The sequence below is a fragment of the Elephas maximus genome, chromosome 16 (genome assembly GCF_024166365.1).
Source record: "Elephas maximus indicus isolate mEleMax1 chromosome 16, mEleMax1 primary haplotype, whole genome shotgun sequence".
Classification (NCBI taxonomy): domain Eukaryota; kingdom Metazoa; phylum Chordata; class Mammalia; order Proboscidea; family Elephantidae; genus Elephas; species Elephas maximus.
In genome coordinates, this window is record NC_064834.1 from 14,659,721 (window position 1) to 14,679,476 (window position 19,756).

At 37.9% G+C, this 19,756-nt stretch overlaps 1 protein-coding gene across 1 annotated transcript in view; it reads right to left on the reverse strand.

The window, feature by feature from the left end:
* Positions 1-19,756, reverse strand: part of MCU (mitochondrial calcium uniporter) — a 237,261-nt gene that overhangs the window by 44,664 nt on the left and 172,841 nt on the right. Inside the window, exon 3 of the mRNA XM_049854829.1 lies at positions 365-535. Within this exon, the coding sequence (XP_049710786.1) occupies positions 365-535 (171 nt within the window). The remainder of the gene's footprint in view (positions 1-364; positions 536-19,756) is intronic.

Sequence of the window (19,756 nt, forward strand, 5' to 3'; positions counted from 1 at the left end):
TAGTATTTCATATCTCCAGAGATGAGGGCTCAACTACTGGAAGAATTTATTCTGTGCCTAAAGCTAATGATAAAAGGTCTCAATAATATAAAATGTGATTGATTGCTCATCCTTGCCCGTGGCATTATATGTGTGTCGCTTATGAAGACTCACTGTGTATACATTTGCTAGGACTGAACAATTATATTCTGAGAACCACTGGAAGACAAGTCACTCTCACTCCTGAAATTTGCTAAACAAACAAAAATTTTCTAAAGTTAAGAGTGTGGCGTGGAATTCTTTTGCAGTGGTGTGTATGTGCATGTATAGGGATGGTTTGGGGGAGAGGAGGGGTTGGTGGGAATTAACAATGAAGTTAGTATACCTGGTGAATAGATTGCAACTCTGTCAATTCCCCGATCCTCTTCTTGGAGTTGTCGTAAAAACACACCAACAGAGTCTGAGATAGGTTTAAGTGTGAACTGGCAGAGTTCACGCCGGGATGGTAGCCTCACAGATATCACAGGTAACCCGTTTTGATAAACCACTGTCACATCTGAGGGAAAAAGACCCACAAACATGATAATTAGATTTCATTATAAGTTAAAGGCACATTATATTCTTACATGTGCTCTATTATTATTAGGGTAGTTTGAAATCTTTTCAAAAAAGGTTGAAGACTATATCCTACAGCTTTAGTTGGAGGTTATTCTGGGAGCTGGATTACAGAAGATCCTATGGATCAACTCACTTTTCAGAAAAAAGAAACCATGCAAAGAATTGTCTTCTGAGTGGGTCACGGGAGGCATTCCTAGGAACAGGAGGTAGAGCTCTTGGTACCAGTGAATACAAACCCTGGCTCCATTTAGTAACATTCTATTAAGTAACCAAGAGGTGGCTCTTGGAAGCCAGAGCTCTCGAGAATCCCAAAGGAATGACTTCTTCCTAAAGTGGACTAATAAGAAACTAATGATTCACATCCCACTAAAAATTGAAGAGTTTAGAGGAAATTTGTGTAGATTAATACTGTGGAGATTACAAATGCATCAAAATTTCCATAGTTGTAGTCATTTACATCTTACGTTACCTATTTTGGAAACCCTCGTGGCTTAGTGATTAAGTGCTACGGCTGCTAACCAAGAGGTCAGCAGTTCGAATCTGCCAGGTGCTCCTTAGAAACTCTATGGGGCAGTTCTACTCTGTCCTATAGGGTCGCTAAGAGTCGGAATCGACTCGACAACAGTGGGTTTTTTTTTTTTTTTTTTTGGTTTTCTTTACCTATTTTAGCAACTTAAAAGGCCTATGGTATATACAAAATTCCCATACTAAGTTCTTTCATGCTTTGAATTTTTTGAAAGAACCTTTAATGAGGCAGAGTGTAAAAAGATACACTGTTATTTTAAATGGACATTTTGATGAGTTTTGACACAACAATCAAAATAATGAACGTTTCCAATATCCCCCAAAATGCCCCTGAGCCCCATCCCAGTTAATCTCCATTTATCTCTAATCTCAAGGAAACCAACCACTAATCTGATATTTGTCAATAAAGATTATATTTAATTTTTCTAAAGTTGTATATTAATGGAATCACACAGAATGCACTCTTTTATGCCTACTTCTCTCTCAACAGGAAACCCTGGTGGCATAGTGGTCAAGTGCTACGGCTGCCAACCAAAAGGTCAGCAGTTCAAACCCACTAGGTGCTCCTTGGAAACTCGATGGGGCAGTTCTACTCTGCCCTACAGGGTTGCTATGAGTCGGAATCTACTCAATGGCAATGGGTTTTTCTCTCTCAACATAATGATTTTGAGATTCATTCATGTTGTTTTATATATTAGTTCATTTTTATTGCTGAGTAGTATTCTACTGCATGGTTACACTACAATTTCTTTATCCAGTCACTTGCTGATGGACATATGGATTGTTTCTAGTGCTTGGCTATTACAAATAAAGCTTTTATGATTATTCACTCACAGGTCTTTGTGTGGACATAGGTTTTTTTGTTATACTTAAAAGGTTTTTTTCTTTTCTTTTTTTCCACCATCCTTTTTACTTTTCTTTTCTCCTAAATTTTATTTATATTGTTGGTGTCGTTGAGAGTATATACAGTAAAACATACACCAATTCAACTGTTATTACGGGTTCAATTTAGCGACACTGATTACATTCTACGAGTTGTGCAACCATTCCCATCCTCCTTCTCTGAGTTGTTCCTCCCTTATTAACATAAACTCACTGCCCCTCTAAGGTTCCTATCTTTCGAGTTGCTGTTGTCAATATGATCCCATGTAGATAACTTTTTTTTTTAATAATTTTTATTGAGCTTTAAGTGAACATTTACAAATCAAGTCAGTCTGTCACATATAAGCTTATATACACCTTACTCCATACTCCCACTTACTCTCCCCCTAATGAGTCAGCCCTTCCAGTCTCTCCTTTCGTGACAATTTTGCCAGTTTCTAACCCTCTCTACCCTCCTATCTCCTCTCCAGACAGGAGATGCCAACACAGTCTCAAGTGTCCACCTGATACAAGTAGCTCACTCTTCATCGGCATCTCTCTCCTACCCATTGTCCAGTCCCTTCCATGTCTGATGAGTTGTCTTCAGGAATGGTTCCTGTCCTGGGCCAACAGAAGGTTTGGGGACCATGACCGCCGGGATTTCTCTAGTCTCAGTCGGATCATTAAGTCTGGTCTTTTTATGAGAATTTGGGGTCTGCATCCCACTGATCTCCTGCTCCCTCAGGGGTTCTCTGTTGTGCTCCCTGTCAGGGCAGTCATTGGTTGTGGCCGGGCACCATCTAGTTCTTCTGGTCTCAGGATGATGTAAGTCTCTGGTTCACGTGGCCCTTTCTGTCTCTTGGGCTCATAGTTATCCATGTAGATAACTCTTGTAAGAGCATAATGCTGTGGGCAAACCTTTTTTTACTAAGTAAGCTAAACTACTGTTTGGTTTTAAGAAGACTTCAGGTGATATTTTTGGTTTAAGGTTTAAAGGTTATCTCAGGGCAACAGTTTCAGGGGTTTATCTACCCTCCATGGCTCTCAAAAGAATGGAGTCCATAAGAATTTTAAATTATGTTCTACATTTGCCCCCCACCTTTGATCAGGATTCTTCTATGAAATCTTTGATCAGAATGTTCAGGAATGGCAGCTAGACACCATCCAGTTTTTCTGGTCTCATGGCAAAGGAGGCAGTTGTTCATGGAGGCAATTAGCCACACATTCCATTTCCTCCTCCAATTCCTGACTCTCCTTCTTCCTCTGTTGCTCCACGTGAATAGAGACCAATTGTTGTGCTTTGGATGGCTACAAGCAAGCTTTTAAGACCCTGGGTACTATGCAACGAACTAGGAGGTAGAACAGAAACACTGAACACGTTATTAGGTGAATTAACTGGGATGTCCCATGAAACCGTGACCCTACATGTCCAAACCAAGGAATCAAATTCCATGAGGTGTTTGGCTGTACATAAGCAGCCTCAGCAGATACTTTTTTTTTTTGGTCACTGTTGTAAATATGCCTATCAGACAACTGTTGCCAAATCAACCTTTTACAGGTATGCAACTTATTGACAGCAATTACAATAATCAGCTGTGCAACCCTACCCTTAACCAATGTAATTTTTCCATTACTATTAACCCCTCTTTGCCCCACCCCCCCGGCCCTGGTAACCACTAATAACTTTGGTTTCTGTACATTTGCCTTTTCTTGTCTTTTTATATAAATGAGGTCATACAATATTTGTCCTTTTGTGTCAGGCTTGTTTCATTCAGCATAATGTCCTCAATGAATAAATCTGTCTTAGAAGTACAGCCACAATGCTCCTTAGAAGCAAGGATGGCAAGACTTCATTTTATGTACTTTGGACATGTTATCAGGAGGGACCAGTCCCTGAAGAAGAGGATCATGCTTGGTAAAGCTGAGGGTCAGCGAAAAAGAAGACTCTTAATGAGACGGAGTGACAAAGTGGCTGCAACAATAGGCTCAAACATAGCAAAGGCTGTGAGGAGGGCACAGGACTGGGCACTGTTTTGTTCTACAGTACACAGGGTTGCTATGAGTCGGAACCAACTTGATGGAACCTAACAATAACAACAACAACGTCTTTAAGCTCCATCTATACTGTAGCACGTACCAAGACTTTGTTTCTCTTACTGGCTGGTTGTACCACATTTTGTTCAGCCATTCATCTGCTGATGTGTATTTAGGTTATTTCCACCTTCTGGCTGTTGTGAATAGTGCTGCAATGAACACTGGTGTACAAGTTAACAACAAAAAGACAGATAACCCAAGTATAAAATGGGCAAAGGATTTGAACAGACATTTCACCAAAGAGGATGACCACCAGACATGTGAAAAGATGCTCTGTGTCATTAGCCATCAGAGCGATGCAAATCAAAACCACAATGAGATACCATTTCACCTCCACTAGTTTTTTTAGCATGGCTAAGGTAAAAAAACAAAAACAAACCAACCAACAAACAAAAAACATCCCAGAAAATAACAAATATTGTTGAGGATGTGGGGAAATTGGAACCCTTATCCATTGCTGGTAGGAATGCAAAATAATACAGCCGTTGTAGAAAAGTGCGGTGGTTCCTCAAAAAACTAACAATAGAACTAACATATGAATCAGCAATTCCACTCCTAGGTATATACCCAAAAGACTTGAAAGCACAGACTCAAAAAGAGGCTTGTACACCAATGTTCACTACAGCTGTATTCACAGTAGCCATCTTTTTACTTTTAACCTCTCTATGTCCTACAAGGTCGCTATGAGTCGGAACTGACTCTATGGCACTGGGTTTTTCACTGGTTATGTCAATATATTTAAAGTGGTTTTCATGTAGACAGCATATAGTTGGGTCTTGATATTTTATCTAATTTGACAATATCTGCTTTTTACGTAAAGTGTTCATATCATTTACATTTAATGTGATTATCAATATGGTTGAGTTTAAGTCTACCATTTTGCATATTTTCTATTTGTTCCAATGGTTCTTCACTTTTCCTCTATTCTTGCCATGTTTTGGATTGAGTATTTTTTATGATTCCATTTAATCTCTAAACCCGTTGCTTTTCAGTCAATTCATTTAATCTGGTGGCCTAGTGGTTAAGTGCTACAGCTGCTAACCAAAGGGTGGGCAGTTCGAATCTGCCAGGCGCTCCTTGGAAACTCTATGGGGCAGTTCTACTCTGTCCTACAGGGTCGCTATGAGTCGGAATCGACTTGACGGCACTGGGACTGGTTTTGGTTACTGGTTTATTAGCTATACCTTCCTTTTTTTTTTTTTAAATGGGTTACTTAGGGCAGGTGTTGGCTAACATTTTCCGTAAAGAGCTAAATAGTAAATATTTTGTGTTTTGCGGGTCCTAAGATCTCTGATACAACCTCAGAACTCTGCAGTGAATTAGCAGCCATATGTAAATGAATAGGCATGGTTGTATTCCAACAAGCTTTACAAAAATAAGTAGTGTGCCAGATTTTACCTATGGACCACAGTTAGCTGAACACTGCTCTAGGGTTTACAATATAAATCTTCAGCTTATCATAGTCATCCTTTGAATAATATCATATCATTTTAGGTTTACCGTAGAGAAACTTACAACAATATATTTCCCTTGCCCCTGTTTGTGTTCTTTGTGCTATTGTTCTCATATACTTTCTTTCTATATATGTTATCAACCATGCATTATTTTTGCTTTGACAATTATCTTTTAAAGAAATTTAAAAGTTAGGAATAAAATCTCATATATTTAAACACATGTTTACTTTCTCTGGTGCTTGTCATTCCTTTGGTATAGATTCAAATTTCCATCTGGTATTATTTTCTTTCTGCCTGAAGAGCTTTTTCAGCCATTTCTTACGGTGCAGGTATGATGTCAATAAATTCTCTCAGATTTCATATGTCTGAAAAAGTCTTTATTTCACCTTCAGTTTTGAAAGATATTTTTGCTGGGTATATAAGTCTAGTTTGATAGTTTTTTTTTCCCCCTCATTCAGCACTTTGAAGAACTCATGAAAATGTCTTCTGGTTTGTATAGTATATGATGAGAAGCCTGTGTATATTCTTATCTTTGTTTTCTTGTGTATAACATGTCTTTTTTCTCCTGATGCTTTTAATCTTTTCTCTCCATCTTTGGTTTTCAACAATATGATGTGCCTTTGAACAGTTTTGTTTATGATTATTCTGCTTGGGTCCTGTTGAGCTTCTTAGATCTCTGGGCTCACGTTCTTGTAGTTGTTAGGTGCCGTTGAGCTGGTTCCAACTCATAGCGACCCTACATACAACAGAACGAAACACTGCCCAGTCCTACGCCATCATCACAATTGTTGTTAAGCTAAAGCGCATTGTTGCAGCCACTGCGTTAATACATCTCTTTGAGGATCTTCCTCTTTTTCACTGACCCTCTACTATACCAAGCATGATGACTTTTTCCAGGTACTGATCCCTCATGACAACACGTCCAAAGTATGTAAGGCATAGTTTTTCCATCCTTACTTTCAGGGAGCATTCTGGTTGTACTTCCTCCAAGACAGATTTGTTCGTTCTTTTGGCAATCCATGGTATATTCAATATTCTTCCCTAAGACCACGATTCAAAGGTTTCAATTCTTCTTTGGTCTTCCTTATTCATTGTCCAGCTTTCACAAGCATATGAGGCGACTGAAAACACCATGGCTTGGGTCAGGTGCACATTAGTCCTCAAGGTGATATCTTTGCTTTTCAACACTTTAAAAAGGTCTTTTGCAGCAGATTTGCCCGATGCAACACATCTCTTGATTTCTTGACTGCTGTTTCCATGGGTGTTGATTGTGGATCCAAGTAAAAGGAGATCCTTGACGATTTCAATCTTTGGTCTTTGATCTTTGTGAAGTGCTTCAAGTCCTCTTCACTTTCAGCAAGCAAGGTTGTGTCATCTGCATAATGCAGGTTGTTAATATGTCTTCCTTCAATCCAGATGCCCTGTTTTTCTACAATAGTCCAGCTTCTCAGATTATGTGCTCAGTATACAGATGAATAGATATGGTGAAAGGATACAATCCTGACACACATGACATCAGCAATGATATCCCTGGTTCCACATCCTCTTCTGAATCTTGTTTGAATTTTTGGCAGTTCCCTGTTGATATACTGCTGCAGGTGCTTTTGAATGATCTTCAGCAAAATTTTACTTGCATGTGATGTTAATGATGTTGTCTGATAATGTCCGCATTCAGTTGGATCACCTTTCTTGGGAACAGGCATAAATATGGATCTCTTCCATTCAGTTGGCCAGGCAGTTGTCTTCCCAATTTCTTGGCGTATAAGACTAAGTATTTCCAGTGCTGCATCCATTTGTTGAAACATCTCAATTGGTATTTCGTCAATTCCCAGAGCTTTGTTTTTCGCCAATGCCTTCAGTGCAGCTTGGACTTCTTCCTTCAGTACCATCAGTTCCTGATCATATGCTACCTCCTGAAATGGCTGAATGTCGATCAATTCTTTTTGGTACACTGATTCTGCGTATTTCTTCCATCTTCTTTTGATGCTTCCTGCGTTGTTTAATATTTTCCCCATAGAATCCTTCACTGTTGCAACTTGAGGCTTGAATTTCGCTTCAGTTGTTTTGGCTTGAGAAACGCTGAGCGTGTTCTTCCCTTTGGTTTTCCATTTCCAGGCCTTTAAGCATGTCATTACAATACTTTACTTTGTCTTCTCAAGCCACCCTTTGAAATCTTCTGTTCAGCTCTTTTACTTCATCATTTCTTCCTTTTACTTTATCTACTTGACATGCAAGGAGAAGTTCCAGAGTCTCTACTGACATCCATTTTGCTCTTTTCTTTCTTTCCTGTCTTCTTAATGACCTCTTGCTTTTGTCACGTATGATGTTCTTGATGTCATTCCACAACTTGTCTGGTCTTCAGTCATTAGCGTTCAGTGTATCAAATCTATTCTTGAGATAGTTTCTAAAAAAAAAAAAAAAAAAAAAATTTTTTTTTTTTTTTATAAATTCAGGTAAAATATATGCAAGGTTGTACTTTGGCTCTCGTGGACTTGTTCTAATTTTCTTCGGTTTCAACTTGAACTTGCATATGAGCAATGATGGTCTGTTCTGCAGTTGACCCCTCCTGGCTTTGTTCTGACTGATGATGTTGAGCTCTTCCATCGTCTCTTTCCACAGATGTAGTCTATTTGATTCCTGTATATTCCATATGGTGAGGTCCATGTGTATAGTTGCCATTTATGCTGGTGAAAAAGGGTACCTGCAATGAAGTCACTGGTCTTGCAAAATTCTATCATGCAATCTCTGACATAATTTCTGTCACCAAGGTCGTATTTTCCAACTACTGATCATCCTTCTTTGTTTCCAACTTTTGTGTTCCAATCATAGTTTTCATCAAATATGGGAAATTCTGACATTGTTTAAATATCTTTTTCATTCCCCCCCGCCCAGCCCTCTCCTCCTCAGATTTCAATTATACTTATATTAGACCATTTAATTTTGTCTCAAGGGTCAGTGAGGCTCTCTTCATATTTTTCAGGTCCCCCCCCCTTTTTTTTTGGTAGTTTCAATCATGACAATTTTTTTTTTTGGTACCTTGAACTTCTGATTTAAAAATTTTTTTTACTGTACTTTAGATGAAGGTTCACAGAACTAGTTTGTCATTAAACAGTGAGTATACATATTGTTTTATGACATTGGTTAACAACCCCATGACATCATCACTCTCCCTTCTTGACCTTGGGTTCCCTTTTATCAGCTTTCCTGTTTCCTCCTGCCTTCTAGTTCTTGCCCCTGGGCTGGTGTGTCCCTTTAGTCTTATTTTAAATTATGGGCCTGTCTAATCTTCAGCTGAAGGGTGAACCTTGGGAGCAACTTCATTACTGAGCTAAAAGGGTAGTCAGTGGTGGTAGCTGGGCACCATCGAGTTGTACTGGACTCAGTCTGGTGGAGGCTGTGGTAGATGTGGTCTATTAGTCCTGTGGACTAATCTTTCCCTTGTATCTTTAGTTTTCTTCATTCTCCCTTGCTTCCAAAGGGGGTGAGGCCAGTGTTGTATCTTAGATGGCTGCTCACAGGTTTTTAAGACCCCAGATGCTAATCACCAAGTAGAATGTAGAACATTTTCTTTATAAACTAAAAACAAAACAAAACTATGTTCTGCCAATTGAGCTAGATGTTGCCCAAGACCATGGTCCCCACAGCCCTCAGCCCATCATCCACTGTGACAGTTTTCAATGTCACTGATTTCTTCTGCAGTGTCTAATCTGCTGTAAATTCCATCTATACTATTTTTTATTTTAGATATTATACTGTTCATTTCTAGAAGTTCCACTTTTTCTTTATAGTATCTTCCATTTCTTTCTCATTATGCTTAGTTTTCCTTTTCCTCCCTGAATATAAGGATCATATTTACAGCAGCTATTTTAACATCCTTGTCTTTAAGTTCTATCATCTCTGTCATTCTCTGTTTCTACTAATTTTTCTTCTGGTTCTGGGTCACATTTTTCTGCTTCTTCACATACCAAGAAATTTTTTACTGGATGCTGGACATTGTGTATTTTCCACTGCTGAGTGCTAGATCTTGTTGTATAGTTAAATTACTTCCATATTAGTTTGACCCTTTCAAGACTTTTAATAATTCTTTTAGGACAGATCTAAAGAATTCTTTATTTCAGGGCTAATTTGGCCTCACTTCTAAGTTGTGGTCCTTCTGGGGTCCCTACTGAATGTTCATGTATTCAGTGATGTCTCTTCACAATGACTGCAGGGAAGTCAAATGATTTCTGGCCTGGTACGAGCACTGAGAACTGTTCACCTTACAGCTCCCTGGTAATTATTCTTTCCTTGGAAGTTGTTCTAGTCTTGTCTTGTGGTTTAGAATTCAGCCAAAGAAGTTTTCTGTGATTCCTTTTCTTCATAGCTTCCTCTTCTCCTCTAATTCACAAATTCTAGCTGCATTGGCCTCTCCAAACTCTAATCTCTGTTTCTTCATCTCAGATGGCGAGACTCCATTTGGGCTCCCCGCCCTGTATTGAGGCCTGGAAAATGTCTCAGTCTGTAAGGTGAGGCAATGTAGGGCTCATCTCACTTGTTTCTTTTTTCTTTCAGAGACCAAGTCCTATGCTGCCTATTGTCCAATGCCTGAAAACAGTTGAACATATTTTATCTAGTTTCCTAGTTCACAGCAGGACATCAATTCCCATAGTAGTTAATACCACTAGGTACACAATTTTGTTTTTTACAAAAACACTAAAAGGCAGTAAAGCCAGAAATCCTTATCACTTTATTCCTTCCAAAGGGGTAGTCTATGCTGCCAAAGGAAAATGAAGCCAAAAATAATAATTGGAACTTAACACACAGTGTGTAATACCTAAACATATTTGAAAAAGTTGTCATTTTCTTTCTGTTTTCTAAAAGAAATCCTTAGCAATTCAGTGTTCCCTTACAGTCAGGGCCACTAAAGTGAACTTCTCTCTCTCCTCTATAGGCAGTAATGATGATGGGGTTATAAAACTAAGTGATTAATTTATTCACCTGCATGTCCCTCCCCCTCCCACTATCTCCTTTCTTGTGTGAAAAAGAGCAACTATTCAACCACAGATCTCAAGAAATAGACAGAGTTGAATTTAAAAGTGAAAGGACTCTGTGAGTTTTAAACATGTAACTTATGGGGGATTTCATGAAAATATCAGTTTTACAGATCAGTACTTAGGGGTTACTGTTTTAGAATAACTGACAGAAAGTCAGTGAGTCTTTCTCACCCAGTTTAACTTCTTCTTCTAAAGAGCATGAAGCCTTTCAAAGGAATGAAATATGAAAATCTGAGAAAATCTACATGGAATAGCACAATTCAGAGCTGACAAACCTTTATAATAATACTGCTTTTGAAATAAATCCCCAGGTCTCCTTTGTTCCCACACACTAGATAGTAATGTAAATGTTAAATTTCTTGGTTTGCAATCAAAGAAGAACAATTACCAAAGTTCTTCTAGTTTAACAATGTATAAAATAACATCTAGTTACAGTAAAGTCAGTTAATGACAATTGTCAGCTTCTCTTCTCCACAGGCAAGTATTCTTTTTCAATTGCATCAAGTGGTTCTTTAGTTGGATTTTTTTTTTTTTTAATCTTTTACTTGGATTTCCACATCAGTAAAATAAGAAATAATCTAAGTATGTTCTACAGCAGTGTACCTTACAGAGACCTAGAAATTATGGGTCATCCAAAATGAACACTTACAGCCAGAACACGACGACAGATTTAGGCATAAAAACAAAAAGGTAAAAAAAAAAAAAAAGGTGAAGAATTGTGCAAACTAAGAAGAGCAATGCAGGGACTACAGACGCTGGAGTTAAGGAAGGAATCAATTGGAAAAAAAACGTCTTTGGGGGTCTTAGCAAGAGAAACAGTCAACATAAAAACAGCTTGTTACTTGTTAAATGTTATAAAGATATTTGACAACTGTTAAAAAAGATGCCGATGAAAATAATTCATAGTAGAGGTTTGGCTGATGCTTGAAATAATGGGTACAATTTCCTCTATAATGTCTTATCAACATGACTGTGTATAACTTGAGGAGTTATTAGGAAGGGGAATTGGTACTGTAAGGAAGCGCATATGGGGTGCTTTATGCAAAGCTAGTGAAAGCTTTACTTTGCATTGTTGAGCTGAACTTTATGATGGATAATTCCAGTTGTTTATGATCTTGCCATCTTCTGTTTCTTTCCTTCTCCCTTTCTGCAATATTCTGCATCACAAATGTGAAATATAATCATAGAATTTCAGTGACGGAAGGGCCAGAGAGATTATACAAGCTAACGCCTTTCTTTTACAGCTAAGAATAATAAAGCCCAGCAAGGTTGGAAGATATTCCCAAGGTTCTGCAGTTCAACCCAATGCAAAGTGGTTCTGAATCTCATTATTTGATTAAAAAAACTGTTTTTGTCTAGGTCACATATGATACGAGGTTGCTAAATTCAGTAGGCATTTTAGTCTTTAACTTAGCAGCATTTAAAGATAACTACTCACTCACTTTCCAAAAAGCTTTCCTTTTGGCTTCTATGATACCACACTGTGTTTTTTTCTAATTTCTTGGTCACATCTTGTAATTTTTCTTCAAAGTTCTTTTTCCTGCACTCATTCCTTAAAAGTTACTAAGTGCTTCTTCCTAGTCCTCTGTGCTTCTCACTCCACACACTCTCTAGGCATTTCCATGTTCTTCTAAATTATCAGCTACCATCTAAATGCTGATGATATTCCAAATCTACATTCAATTACCTACTGGACAAGTGGGTGTCCCACAGGTATACCCCAAGCACCAGAATTCTAAATTGAGTTTATCCTCCTCTAAACACCTATCTCTGACATTTCTCAGATCAGTAATACCACCATTAATTATTACCCAAGCTAGAAAACTGCCTGGTATCCTTGACTATGCTTTCTCTCGTTCCTCATATCTAATCAGTCACCAAGTCTTTCATTAGATTTTCTGAATATTTCTTTGTTGATAGTTGTTAGTGCCATTGAGTTGATTCTGTCATGGCGACCCCATGTGTATGGACTGCTCCATAGGGTTTTCAAGGCTGTGACCTTTTGGAAGCAGATCTCCAGGTTTTACTTCCAAGGCACCTCTGGGTGAGTCTGAACAACCAACCTTCAGGTTAACAGTCCAGCGCTTAATCATTTGCTTAACCAGGGATCCCTCCAAATCTCTTTACTATCACCATCTTAGTCCAGGCCACTACCACCCTCTTTCTTCTCTCAGCTACATTGTAATTGGACTTCTTCCTTCATTCTAGTCTTGTTCCCCTTCAAAAAAGTATTCACACTGGAGCAATCTTTCTTTCTCCAAAGGAAACTACTATCCCGAAATTGGTAATTGGTGATTTTTATCATTTCCATCATTTTATACACACACACACATCATACATGTATGTATATGTGTACAATTTATAGTATTGTGGTAACCAGCCTCTATAATAGCTTTCTACAGCCTTCACCCCTAGGCATTCAAAACCTTGTGTAGTGCCTTCTCACATTAAATAAGAGCTGGTCTGTATAATCAGTAGAATATAGCAGAACTGATGGTGCATAACTTCTGAGGCTATGTCATAAAAGGCGTGGCAGCTTCTGCCTTGTTCTCTTGGATCACCTGCTCTGGGGGAAGCCAGTTGCCACATCTTGAGGACAATTCTACAGCCCTACAGAGAAGACGAAATGAGGAAGTGGGGCCCCCCACCAACAGCCTGCACCAACTTGTCTGCCATGTGAGTGAGCCACCTTAGAAGTGAATCCTTCAGCTCCAGTTCTTTAGATGTCTTGTAGTCCTAGCTGATATGGGACTACAACCTCAAAAGAGGCCCTGAGCCAGAACTATCTAGCTAAACCATTTTTGATAATATAGAGGTTCCCAGGCTGCAGAAAATTCCAGTGCAGCTTGCTTGGCCTGCCTTGAAATTTGCATTAGAATTCTAGCCCCATTGCTTGGCCAGCCTCACCATTTTTGCTTTAAAATTGCAGTTCCATTGCTTGGCCTGCCCTGTGAAAATGCTGGTGACTGCATGGTATGATTAAGAATATTGCTGATGTAACTCGACGGCACTGGGTACTGGGTTAACTTGTATGAACTCCCTACTTGTAAACCCCTTAAAAATAACTTTTTTCCCTTGCCCTCTCAGAGGAGTCTTGGCACCAAGAGCCTCGACTGCTTCCTTTCCTTGCACAATAAAATAAAGGCACCTTTACACTCTTCCACCTTGGTCTCTCGTTTATGGGCTAATATGAGTCATGCCAAGCAAAACATGTGCTTTCCACCTGGTAACACTGAATTCCTAATCCACAGGAACTGTGAGAGGAAAACAAAGGATTACTGTTGCTTTAAGCTACTATGTACTGCAGTGATTTGCTATGCTGCATTAAATAACTAATACGATATTAGCTTGCATGTATTTGGACTTTATATAAATGTTTACTCTGTATACAACCTTCTACAATTTGCCTTTTATGCTCAACACTGTTTTTGAGATTTACCCAAGTTGAATCATATTTCTGAAACATTTATTTAAACTCCTATATAGAATTTAATTGTAAAAATGTACCACAATTTATTTACCCATTGAAAAAACAGGTGTTTTTTTTTTTTTTCTTTCCTATTACAAATAAAAAGAAGGCTGGGAGAGAGTAGGCAGCTGTATTCAACTTTCTTTTAGTTTCTGAGGTAAATCTGGCCAACTTTTTTTTTTTTTTTTCCTTTTAGGGCTTTATAGTTCACATTTTACTTCTTAAGCCATCTGGAATTTACTTTTGTGATGTAGAGAAGTCAACTGTAACAGCACCATTTACAGAATAGTCTGCCCTTTCTCCTCTGATTTTTTGTTTTTAATTCTATCACGTCAAATTTCCATATAAGCACAGTTTCTCTAATTTGATCTAACAATCTTTCCTACACCAATACTTGCCTGTTTTGATTAATATAGTTTTAAAATATGTCATAATATCTGGTTTAGGAAAACTTTTTCTTATTGTTCTATTCTAAATTTATCTTAGTTAATTGCATAGTTTCACTCTTCCATATGATTTTCTGAGTAAGTTCATCAGCTCCTGCTGGGACTTTCGTTAGCCTTGCATTAAATTTCTACATTCATCTGGGGAGAACTGATAATGCTTACAGTGTTGTCTTCATATCTATTAACATGGTGTAATTCTGTATTTATTCAGAAATTCTTTTATGTTCTTCAAAAAGTTTATTCTTCTCAATAAATGTCTTGCAGACTTTTTTTTTTTACTAGTCTCATCCTTAAATGTCTTCAAATAATTTATTTTTAGTAATCACTTCTATATTCATAAATATAATCTCAATATTGCACAGGCTTTTTTCTTATGCACCTTAAAATTTTTTTGGTCCTTTTAAAATTAGTTTATGGAAATAATTCCTAATAAATGTCAAAAACATTTGTGCTAAATAAAAGGTCGTCACCTTCTTTCTATTTATCTATTCATTCTACCAAGAATTAAATATTTCATTTGAGTTTGGTAAAAATTAAATCTTGTCTTACTTTACATCATTCCAAACTTTTTTTTCTTTTTAAGAATAATGCTTCTGATGCTGCTGCTGTGGAAGTAACCTTGAATTTTTGGGTGGAAAAGCTGAATACAACTCCAAAGTACAGGCAGTAGAATACAGTGGAAAAATTACCCACTTTGGAATCCCAGCTTTGGCAGTGCTAAATTCTACCACAAGGAGACACCTTGGGTCCATGGGTACATTACCAAATGCAACTGACCCTCAGTTTCTCCACCTGTAATGTGGGGACACTAAAACAGCATAAGGCTGCTGAGAAAAGTCAATGAGAATCCATGTGAAAGTGCCAGGTTTAACAGTTTCCCTTGCATTCCCTAAAATTTAAGGTTTAAAAATTGAAAGTCTAAAATCATATAGCACACCTTTGAGAAAATGTCCTATCATCCCTTTAAATGCCAAGAGAACAAAAATTATTTGTTCCACTGAAGGAAACAAAGTGAAAAAGTATATAAGTTATGCAAACCAACTCTGTTTCTTAATATTTTTGGATAGCTGACCTTTCTGAGAATCTGATAAAGCTATGGATTCCTCCCTCAGCCTTACTTCCCACTAAACCTAAATTATTTACACATTAAAACTGTAGACATGATTTATTTTATTGCATTGGAAACAGATTTCCTTCACATAGCCAAATTTTAAAAACAAATTGTTACAGTAACTGAAGTTTTTCTCCTTCATTTTTAAACCAACATTAATGGATACTTCCTGATTCTTTTTTAAAAGAAAAATAAACCGAAATGTACAAATTAAACAGAAAATAAACTTTAATTCTATATAAAAGAACACTTCAGTTTCAAGCCTGCTACTGTTTGGCTTGAATAAAGAAGTCACATAATGACCTAATTTTGGAACACAGTATAACTTGATATCTAAAGGATTGTATCTTTCAATTTTGATGCAAAGAAGTAGTGAAAACAACTCAGAAAGATACATGGTAACAAAGATAATCAAAGCTCACTTTGCCAGATGATGCTAGGTTTGGCTTGTGCAAGTTATCTAAGAAATCTCTAAGACTCTTAGAACTGAATTCATATAACTGTTCTGATACTATATCAAAAGTGAAAAGATCACAAATTCAAATTTCAATATCAAGGTTTTCTGAGAGGTGGTACTCTCTAGGAGCTCTGAGGTTTTTCTAAATGCCTGCAGAGAAATTAACAAAGCTTTTCATTCGTGACTAGCCTACAGAGATACTTTCTCTAGCAAAATTCACAAGGTTCATTTCTCATTACCTATTTCAGAGCGACAGTTTCACTAACAGGGTTCACTGTTTTTCTGCCAAATCCATAATAACGACTAACCAAAACCCGTTGCCGTCGAGTTGATTCCAACTCATAGCAACTCTGTAGGAGAGAGCAGAACTGCCCCATAGGATTTCCAAGAAGTACCTGGTGGATTTGAACTGTCGACCTTTTGGTTAGCAGCCATAGTTCTTAACCACTACACCACCAGGGTTTCCTAATAATGACTATGAGGTCTTAAACTGTAAGATTATGCTCATTCATAAAGCCTTAAACATCTCCCAAGGAAATCAAGCCATGAATAAGTTCCTCCTTGTATGAACCTTTTCTCTTAAAAAGCAAAACTTCTGTTCAAAGTTTAATCAAACAGAGAAGAATTTTATATTTTTGGCCCTTTTTCTTGATAAAACCCTGTTCTCATGAATTAAAAAAAAAAATTTATTATACTTTAAGTCAAAGTTTACAGCTCAAGTTAATTTCTCATCCAAAAATTTATACACAATATTGTTTTGTGATATTGGTTGCAAACCCTACAACGTTTGACAGCACACTCCCCCCCTTTCTACCTGGGTCCCCTGTATCCATTCGTCCAGTATCTGTCTCCTCCTGCCTTCTTGTCTTGCTTTTGGACAAGAGTTACCCATTTGGTGTCCTATATTTGACTGAAGAAAAGAAGTACGTTCTTCACGTGTGTTATTTTTTGTTTTAGAGCCCTACCTAATCTTTGTCTGAAAAGTGGGCTTCTGAAGTGGTTTCAGTTCTGAGTTAGCAGAACTACGCTATGGGTCGGAATTGACTCGATGGCAGTGGGTTTTGGGATGGTATCAGGCAAGACTTCAGGGCTGCTGGAAGACCCTTCAATGCCAGTATGTACCAATGAAAAAAGCGCTGAGTTAGGACAATGAGGGGGCTCCTTGCTTTCTTCTCTGAGGCAGTAAGTACGCATGCTGCTAACTATGGAAGATGCACCATGTGTGCAGAGTGCAAAGTGGTGTTTTGGCAAAAAATCAACACTCTTTCAAATATGTTCATAGCCTTTAATGCTAACGGCCTATTTTCCAAAACACACTCACATATTAGGAATTTTTCTTTGACTGTCAACATGCACATTATCAACAAAAAACTAGAAACTGTCTAGGGCAATATCAGCAGTTCCATCAAGTTGCATCCCAGAGGGAAATGGGGTGATGGCCAATTCCCTCAAAACTTGCGCAAGTGATAGCAACTCTGGAATGGATGACATCATCTAAAATTTGGCATAAATTTGCTTCTACTCCACGCTTAACCACTGTCAACACGTTAAAGTCTTTCTAATCTCGTGTGGCTGCTTTTTTTGGCAGTGTGAAAAGCCAATCCTAGAGATGTTTCAAGACAAGAGCAGTGACAGGACAAGTTCATCCACGTTTTGGCAGTTTTCAAACGGAAGTTTCTACTTACAAAAAAAAAAAACCACTGAGCTGTCTGATACATTTAAAAAGTGGAAAAATATAAGGTGCCACTCTTCAGCTTTCCCACCTTCATATTTAGGCTGGTGAGGACTCTGCTACATAAAAACACTGAGGCTTTGTGTCTTAAATCTTCAGTGATTACATAGCTTCATTACTTCCTTTTTTTGTTGCCAAGTCTTTCTTAAGTTGGAATGCAAGATATATATTGAGGGGGCATGTTTTCTTTAATGATGGGAAAATGTTTTAGGCGCCCATAATACGATAATGATAACAATTATAGAATCTCCAACTGATATGGCAGTGGTCATTAATAACGCAACTTGACTTAAAAAAAAAAAAAAAAAACTCCACATTCTCTCAAAGCTATTTTAAAAGTAACAGGAAAAATTTAAGAATATATAAAGAACTCTTTCAACCCCCAAAATAAGGAAAATGGTCAAATTTTTAAAATGGGCTGAGCCTTGAATACACATTTTACCAAAGAAAATATTTGAACACAAAGAATGCTACTATATATTCTCTAGAATGTTTAGGGTTAACCATACCGAGTGGTGGGGAGGATGTGGAGAAACTGGCATACTTCACACTGCTAGTGGGAATGCAAGGAGGCACAGACATGTGGGAAAACAGCGCAGTTAAACATACACTTATTTGGCCCAGCCATTCCACTCCTAGGTTTCTACCCACAAGAAATGAAAACATATGGCCACAAAAAGACCAGTGAGTAAATTTTGACAGCAGCATTAATCGTAACAGCCAAAAATAGAAAATAATCCAAATGTCTCTCATTTGGTGAATAAATTAAAAATAATTTGGCATTTCCATACACTGTGATATTACTCAGCAATAAAAATAAAGGAATGAATTACCATACGTCTAACTTGTTGATGTCAACCCTATGGACCCTATGTATGTCAGAGTAGGACTGTGGTCCATAGGGTTTTCAACAGCTGATTTTTTTGGAATTTGATCTCCAGGCCTTTCTTCCCAGGCACCTCTGGGTGGACTCAACCACCAACAGTTCAGTTAGCAACTGAGGGCATTAGCAGTTGGCCCCCCACCCAGGGATTCCACAATGTGTGCTACAAGGTGAATAAGCCTGAAAAGCATTATGCTGTGCAGAAAAACAAACAAACAAACAAAAAACACCTAGATGCAAAAGACTATATATATTGTATGAGTCCATTTACATGACAATTTTAGGAACATTTTATCTTAACAACAGAGAGGGAAAGAAGAACAATGGTTTCCTGGGGTTGAGGATGAGAGCAGGGATTGGCTGCAGAAGGGGAAAAAGGGAACTTTTAGGAGTGACGGGAGTGTTTTAAAACTGGGTTGTTGTGATGCTTATACTACAATGGGTGAATTTTATGGTATGAACAGGCTATTTTTCTTGCTGTTACGCTAGCTCACCTTCAGCACTTTGTCTCTCACCAAGATGTGTCCTGGTTTATGCTGCTTGTTCTGACAATTTGTAACACCACTCCCTTTCACTCTCGAAAGTGTCCTGGATTGAAGGACAGATTATACAATCAACCTGTCTATAGAACCAAAAAGACCAAACTTGTTGCCGTTGAGTCGATTCCGACTCAGTGACCCTATAGGACAGAGCAGAACTGCCCCACAGAGTTTCCAAGGAACGCCTGGTGGGTTCAAACTGCCAACCTTTTGGTTAGCAGCTGTAGCTCTTAACCAGCAGAATAAAATTATTCTCATCTTTACCTTTCATTTAACCTGAAGGGAAACTCCTGAAGGCTTTGAAGATTTTAAGTAGGTATAAATCACAGAATCATAAAAATTTCACTAATCATTTTACAGTTGAGGATCTGGGGCACAGAGAAATTGAAATGGGGCACCCAAGACCACGTGTTTTAGATTAAGGATCTTTAATACTACCACAACTACTCTTTATAGAACAGGAAGAGTTTTTAGTGGGTAAGTACTATTTCTACAGGATAAATACATTTTTCTTTTGAAGGTAGTTAACTTACCTCCATTTTACAGATGAGAAAA